The sequence below is a fragment of the Salvelinus fontinalis genome, chromosome 32 (assembly GCF_029448725.1).
Source record: "Salvelinus fontinalis isolate EN_2023a chromosome 32, ASM2944872v1, whole genome shotgun sequence".
NCBI lineage: Eukaryota > Metazoa > Chordata > Actinopteri > Salmoniformes > Salmonidae > Salvelinus > Salvelinus fontinalis.
Window position 1 is genome coordinate 20,214,192 of NC_074696.1, and position 8,316 is coordinate 20,222,507.

An 8,316-nucleotide genomic window follows, 5' to 3' on the forward strand; every position below is an offset into this window, starting at 1 on the left:
AACACTAATCATGTTAGATCTCTGGCTTGACCCTGTGGTTATATAACTTGAGTTCGTACTACTGCATGGTCATTGGAGTTGTTGTCTGTTGTGTGATTCAGTGCTTCTGGTTCTATTTTCTCTGTGTAGAGCCAGGCCTCATCCCATTACAATGGTACCAAACACTTCAAGAGGCTCAAAGCCCTTGACTCACCGGACTGCAAGACCAGAGCCCCCGACACAGTAACCAAGGAAACCACGACCAAGAGCGTATCACCCTGCCTTGTGCCGCCCAGCTCAGAACCCAGTTCAAGAGGTTGGTGTGTGTGTGGTGTGTGTGTGTGTGTCAATGACTGTATATGTGAATGCAAAAATCGATCAATCACATGACACCATTCATTCATATGTGAAGACTCAATAGCACATTAAAGCCAAATAAAGATGGTTAAGATGGCGTCTCGTGGAGACATAACATGAACAGTTTGGGCCACTCCAGTAAGTGACGTAGCTCAGTGCTGGCCCTCTCACTGAGTAACTCATGTTGAAGACTGAACGATGTACTGAAGGCCGCCATTAGCAACTAAATTATCTTTATAACTTCTTCTGTGTGCGATTTTAAAATAATCGATTCTAGGACATTTGCTGTATTAGAAGCAATAATTGGCATCATGATTGTCTTATTATTTAAGGCCAACCAGTACCGTGGTCGGCCTTGAACTTCAGTGGCTTCAATGAGAGGGGGCAGTCTTTCTCCCCTTGTGTGCACTGCGTGCATACGTGCGTGTGTGTGTGTGTGTTCATGAGTGCATGTGCACGTGTTTGTGTGCACCTGTCTATCCTCACTGTCAAAAAGAGCAGATGTCCTCTACATTACCCTAAATACATATTAAATACAGTGCATTCGGGAAAGTATTCAGACCCCTTGACTTTTTCCACATTTTGTTACATTACAGCCTTATTCTAAAATGAATTAAATATTTTTTTCCCTCATCAATCTACTGACAATACACCATAATGACAAAGCAAAAACAGGTTTTTAATTTTTTTTGAGAATGTATTTAAAAAATATCACTTTGACATAAGTATTCAGACCCTACATACATGTATACATACAGTTGCAGTCGGAAGTTTACATACACCTTAGCCAAATACATTTAAACTCAGGTTTTCACAATTCCTGACATTTAATCCTAGTAAAAATTCCCTGTCTTAGGTCAGTTAGGATCACCACTTTATTTTAAGAATGTGAAATGACAGAATAATAGTAAAGAGAATGATTTATTTCAGCTTTTATTTATTTCATCACATTCCCAGTGTGTCAGAAGTTTACATGCACTCAATTACTATTCGGTAGCATTGCCTTTAAATTGTTTAACTTCGGTCAAACGTTTCGGGTAGCCTTCCACAAGCTTCCCACAATAAGTTGGGTGAATTTTGGCCTATTCCTCCTGTTGTCCTTAAGCCATTTTGCCACAACTTTGTAAGTATGCTTGGGGTCATTGTCCATTTGGAAGACCCATTTGCGACCAAGCTTTAACTTCCTGACTGATGTCTTGAGATGTTGCTTCAATATATTCACATAATTTTCCTGCCTCATGATGCCATCTATTTTGTGAAGTGCACCAGTCCACAACATGATGCTGCCACCCCAGTGTTTCACGGTTGGGATGGTGTTCTTCGGCTTGCAAGCTTCCCCCTTTTTCCTCCAAACACAACGATGGTCATTATGGCCAAGCAGTTCCATTTTTGTTTCATCAGACCAGAGGACATTTCTCCAAAAAGCACGATCTTTGTCCCCATATGCAGTTGAAAACCGCAGTCTGGATTTCTTAATGGCGGTTTTGGAGCAGTGGCTTCTTCCTTGCTGAGCGGCCTTTCAGGTTATGTCAATATAGGAACTGTTTTACTGTGGATATAGATACTTTTGTAACAGTTTCCTCCAGCATCTTCACAAGGTCCTTTGCTGTAGTTCTCAGATTGATTTGCACTTTTCGCACTAAAGTACGTTTGTCACGAATACTACCGAAGGTGGCTCCCCTTCCCGTTTGGGTGGCGCTCGGCGGTCGTCGCCGCCGGTCTACTAGCTGCCACCGATCCCTTTTTCCTTTTCGTTTATGTCTGTCTAATTGTTTTTACCTGTTCCTTGTTGGGGTTTTGGGAGGTGTACTATTTAGTTTCGTTTCGCCCGCTAGTGTTTGTGCGGGCTTATTGGTTGTCATTGTACATAGGAGGTGTATCATTGATTTTGGGTTTTCGCTGTCCAGTTTATTTAACAGTGGTCTTTGGGTAGTGTTTGCGCCTGTGTTTTGGCATCACCCATTTTTGTACCTGTTCCTGTTGACTGTGGACATTAAAGCGTTTGTTCCCGTGAAACTTCTACTCTCTGCGCCTGACTCTACACCCATCATTCTCCTGACGTTACAACGTTAATCTCTAGGAGACAGAACGTGTCTCCTTCCTGAGCGGTATGACGGCTGCGTGGTCCCATGGTGTTTATACTTGCGTACTATTGTTTGTACAGATGAACGTGGTACCTTCAGGTGTTTGGAAATTGCTCCCAAGGATGAACCAGACTTGTGGAGGTCTACATTTTTTTCTGATGTCTTGGCTGATTTCTTTTGATTTCTCCCATGATGTCAAGCAAAGAGGCACTAAGTTTGAAGGTAAGCCTTGAAATACATCCACAGGTACACCTCCAATTGACTCAAATGATGTCAATTAGCCTATCAGAAGCTTCTAAAGGAATTTTCTGGAATTTTCCAAGCTATTTAAAGGCACAATCAACTTAGTGTATGTAACCTTCTGACCCACTGGAATTGTGATACAGTGAATTATAAGTGAAATAATCTATCTGTAAACAAGTCTAACAGACTTGCCAAAACTATAGTTTGTTAACAAGACATTTGTAAAGTGGTTGAAAAACTAGTTTTAATAACTCCAACCTAAGTGTATGTAAACTTCCGACTTCAACTGTATATTCTCAGTCTTTAGAGGTTCAAACGCAGCCCTTTGCTTGTGTGTTTGTAATGTATGCAGATCTGTGAGTATGTATGCGTCCACAGCTGTAGGAGTTTGCGTTGTTTGTTCATCTCTGCAGATCTGGGAGTGTGTATGTGTCTTTATATCACAACAGGTTGGTGGCACCTTAATTGGGGTAATGGCTGGAGCGGAATCAGTGGAATGGTATCAAATACATAAAATACATGTTTCCATGGTTTCCAGGTGTTTGATACATTCCCTTATCACATTTGTTGGTGTGCATGAGTGTTTTAGAGAGTGGGAGGCATATTGTTTGATAATAATGCGACATAGTGAGAGACCATTTTGATTTAATGCGATAGAGTGAGTTTTTCTGCGTGTGGAAGAAACAGGGGAGCCATGTGTTGATGACTTTGTCAAACAGCCTTATTGCCATTTTAGAGAGACATCAATGAAAACAGACAAACAAACCCTCACAGGCCTAATCACCATTACCAAGGCAAGGTCTGTCTCACTGTCAGTCTGTCTCACTGCAGATAATGGAGTATAATCATCTCAATCCAAGCCTCTAATTTTCCTACTCTGAAAAATTGAATCAGATTCCCATAGGGGTAAATCCATATGAATTAAGACCATCGAAGAAGTGGTCAGAAAGTGACTTTTTGGACCTGAATGCCAAAACAGGTGCTCAAAGTTGACCCATTTTGTATTCCCCATCATACAATGAGACATCTATGTCTTCATCACTGGAAAAGACAAACAGTTGAGTTTAATATAAATTAAAAGCTTATTAACAGGGTTGTCCAACTATTTTAAAACGTCTTGATTTTTTAATTTTTTTTAAACAATCTTTTTTTTTAACCTTTGATGTCAATGATTTAAAATCTCAGATTCTTCTCATATTCGCATATGCTGTAGCTTAGAACCGATTTGAGGTTTTTGTGTTGTGCCCGCCATTGGTTGAGACACAACATGGTCTTGAATACAGGGTGCCATTTCAATCATAGAAATATAATTCATAGAATGGACCTATCCCTTCAGACCATTGCAATTCAGCTGGTACACCATTGAAATTGAATTTAAATTTTAACTTTAGAAGCTTTTCAGAACTCAAATACCCTACAGGTTTGCATTTCCTGCTAGGCAGGAAGATTCTCAGAAACAAAAGAGTGATCAAATTAAGATCCTACATCTGTAGGTCTCCTATGGAGGATTGACAGTATAATTTAAAACAACAGATCCTCCCATTCAACTCAACATTCTTTGATGTGTGGATGTCCAACCATCTTTGTGGTACTATTTAAAAGTCGAAATTTCTATTTGAATTCCCATTTTAGTACTTTTAACAGTCAAAACATGACACCCACCCTATATTCAAGAGCATGTTATCTCAACCGATGGCTGGCACAACACAAACACCTCAGATGATGTAAAATGTGGACACGTTTTAGATAATTGATGCTTAAGGCTAAAAAATGACATAATTGCTGTAAATAAATAAATAAAACATTCAATAAATTCTAGAATTGTTTGACAACCCTGTTTTTGTAAACTTTTAAAAGACATCAATCTCAACCGTTTATCTTTTCCAGTGATCAAAAAAGGTAAACTTTCAGGACTTCTATCCCTTGAATGTTTTGGCATTCAGTTCCAAAAAGTAACTTTCTGAGCAAGTCAACAATGGGCAAATACTGTATGTAATGAAGCTTTTGTTAAAATCAAAAAGTCAAAAAGTGATTGAATTCAAGTGGATTTACCCATAGGAAATCTTTGATTATTACCAAGATTACAGCTAATGAATCTCATACACACTGGTGTGCTTTTATCTGTCTCAGTGAGTTATGGTAAGAGTTGAGAAACTTGGTATGCTTCCCAAATGGCACCCTATTCACTATCTAGAATAGGGTGCCGTTTGGGACGCAGACCCTGCAGTGGTAATCAGCATTAGAGACTCTATTAGAGGTTGATGTAGGAGAGAAGAAAGCATCAGAGTAAACTTGTCTCCCCTCTCTCTCACCACCACTGTCACACACACAAACACTCTCCCCACTAATTCACCATTCACCACACTCAAATTGTTTTCATTTTACGATGACAGAAAATGGAGGGATAAACCCTTATCACGATGCTCTTTTCTATTCTTCTGTGTAGATGTCACAGCCGGAGCCGTGTTGTCACCACCCTCTGCCTCTGGGGTGGTTCCATCGACCTGCTGCCCTTCTGTATCCATGGAAATGCCCTCTGACCCCTCTCTGTCACTCTGTCCCCTGATGGAGAAGGAGATGGAGGGAGAGGTGGAGGAGGTTGTGGAGTCGGAGGAAAAGAAGGCCAAGAGACAACTATACTGTTCTCTCTGCAAGGTGGCGGTCAACTCTGCATCCCAGCTACAGGCTCACAACAGCGGTGAGAATGAAGCTTTACTGACCGGTTTGTGTACAGGTGTGTGTCATCATCATGTTGCAACAAGTCCGTCTTCTTAATCATTGCTCTCATCGGGTCAATACCACACCAATCGATCACTCACTCCCTATCCCCAAGGGCTAGGCGATTATTGCCATCTTGATCTGATAGGTAAAGTGTATGTTAGGACAGGGTCTCTATCTCTCTCTTGTTATTCTCCCCATTGAGATGCACCTTTATGTTGTAGCCAGATGCCCGACTTTGTTAATACTGTACTTAGTTGGCGTCTCTGCTTCTAACCTTTGACCCATCTGACCTTTCACCCTGTCAGGCACGAAACACAAGACAATGCTGGAGGCCAGGAGCGGCGACGGAGCCATAAAGTCATTCCCCAGGTCAGGGGTCAAAGCCAAGCTGGCCACTCCCACTGAGGTGTCGACTGGGCTCCAGAACAAAACTTTCCACTGTGAGATCTGCGATGTGCACATCAACTCCGAGACACAACTCAAACAGGTTAGTTGTATACTGTATTTAAACTGAAATCCGCCCTTTTATGAATATTTATACATCTGCGTTCCAGAGATGAGAGGAAAAAGATGGATTTTAATTAGGTTTAGTGTTTCCGTAAATTTCCTGTGACCTGGTGAATCTCTGAGCTAGACTGACCCATTTGGCTAAGACATTTCCTTCTCCCTCATCCCTGTCGCCCCCCCCCCCCTCCTCTCTCCACCCCGCCCCTTTCTCTCTCCTCAGCACATCAGTAGTAGAAGGCATAAAGACCGTGCAGCAGGGAAGCCAGCCAAGCCCAAGTTTAGCCCCTATGGTCTGCCGTCTCAACGCAACCAGAATCTACAGACAGTGAGTACCACATTATTGTCTTTTGGCAGTACTTTACTGGAGGTTTTGTTGTGGACTGTTTGTGGTTTACATCTGGTATGATTGGATTGGAGTTGTTTTGCAAAGTGTTGTAGATTGTGGAACAGGTGTGATAGCGTTATGGTTGCGATCACGTTGTGATTTAATTGTAGACTGGATGTGATCATGTTGTGATTTAAATGTAGACAGGTTGTGATCACGTTGTGATTTATTGTAGACTGGTTGTGATCATGTTGTGATTTAATTGTAGACTGGTTGTGATCATGTTGTGATTTAAATGTAGACTGGTTGTGATCATGTTGTGATTTATTGTAGACTGGTTGTGATCATGTTGTGATTTATTGTAGACTGGTTGTGATCATGTTGTGATTTAAATGTAGACTGGTTGTGATCACGTTGTGATTTATTGTAGACTGGTTGTGATCATGTTGTGATTTATTGTAGACTGGTTGTGATCATGTTGTGATTTAAATGTAGACTGGTTGTGATCATGTTGTGATTTAAATGTAGACTGGTTGTGATCATGTTGTAATTTTAATTGTAGAATGGTTTTGATCACGCTGTGTGTGGTTTCCAGGTTGGGATCACTCTGAGGAAGGAGCAGGACTTGGCAAAGCCTCTCGTCTCGTGCCTCTTACAGCGGCATCTCTCCCTCGCTGCTGCTGCTGCCATGGCAACCCTGTCCCCGTTCCATTTGCGCCCTGCCCCTACATCTGGCTCCGCCCTCTTTCAGACTCAGCCCCTCCACCAGACCCTATTACATCCTGCCCCAGGACCTCTCCGTACGGCACATACATCAGTTCTTTTCTCACCGTACTGACTCAGACCTGAACCAGATTTGGCCTACTCCTGACTCAGACCCATGTCAGATGTACCAGAACCCAACAGAATCTGTGGGACCAGTGCAGACAAAATGCAGTCTGTAAAGTTGGAAACAGAACTGGGATCAGATTCAGAGTATTTATCTCTACTGACCATCTTGGACCAGGGTGTCTATGTTGGTTTTTGTGCCATGCTTGAGTGTGTGCGTGTGTTCATGTGTTCGATCGTGTGTTCGTGTGTTTGTCATGAAATATGAGTATTGTTTTTCAATAAAGAATTTGTTGCTTACCTTGATACTAATCCCTCTTTGGGTCGCGTTCAAGAATTTCTCAAACTGAAATGAATTAAGAGACTCAGATCCTTTATTTTGGCTTCAAACGATGGGCCTCAATTATTTATTACTGAGAGTACAGGTAATCCCCTTGGCTTAACTTCTTCAGATAAATCACAACAGGAATGTGCTCCTTGACCGTGACTTTATTGTCTGGGAGATGCTGCTGTGCACAGGAGGACCCAGGCCCCATGAATCTCTGTAGAGATCCATTTAATCAGACATATGTTGGTAAATCTAATGTTTTGGTGGGCGGTAGTCTATAAGAAGGGGTTAACCCCTATCAAATAGAACTATTCGACATCCTTAACAAGATTTTTAACAATATACGTACATATTATCATATGTTTGTATGGCAATCAAAGCAGGGAGGGGGGTCTTCAAGAGGGGTTATCCAAAGTATAAGAGGTAGTGGTAGTGCATATGAAAACAGTTGTGTGCATTGTGCCTACAAGCTACATACAGATACAGGATTGTGTCGAGGCACAGATCTGGGAAAGGGTAACAAAAAATGTCTACAGCATTGAAGGTCCCCAAGAACAGTGTCCTCCATCATTCTTAAATGGAGGAGGATTGGAACCACCAAGACTCTTCATAGAGCTGGCCGCCCGGCCAAACTGATCAATCGGGGGAGAAGGGCCTTAGTCAGGGAGGTAGGTGACCAAGAACCCGATGGTCAGTCTGACAGAGCTCCAGAGTTCCTCTGTGGAGATGGGAGAACCTTCCAGAAGGACAACCATCTCTGCAGCACTCCATCAATCAGGCATTTATGGTAGTGGCCAGACGGAAGCCACTCCTCAGTAAAAGGCACATGACAGCCCGCTTGGAGTTTACCAAAAGGCACCTAAAAGACTCTCAGACCATGTGAAAGAAGATTCTCTGGTCTGATGAAACCAAGATTGAACTATTTGGCCTGAATGCCAAGCGTC

At 42.1% G+C, this 8,316-nt stretch overlaps 1 protein-coding gene across 1 annotated transcript in view; it reads left to right on the top strand.

Annotated features, from left to right (window-relative positions):
• LOC129830870 (zinc finger protein 385D-like) overlaps positions 1-7,745 on the top strand; it is a 36,154-nt gene extending 28,409 nt beyond the window's left edge. The window contains exons 4-8 of the mRNA XM_055893681.1: positions 130-295; positions 5,110-5,361; positions 5,690-5,871; positions 6,112-6,216; positions 6,812-7,745. Coding sequence (XP_055749656.1) covers positions 130-295; positions 5,110-5,361; positions 5,690-5,871; positions 6,112-6,216; positions 6,812-7,054 — 948 coding nt within the window. The 3' untranslated portion in view covers positions 7,055-7,745. The remainder of the gene's footprint in view (positions 1-129; positions 296-5,109; positions 5,362-5,689; positions 5,872-6,111; positions 6,217-6,811) is intronic.
• The last annotated feature ends 571 nt before the right edge of the window (positions 7,746-8,316 follow it).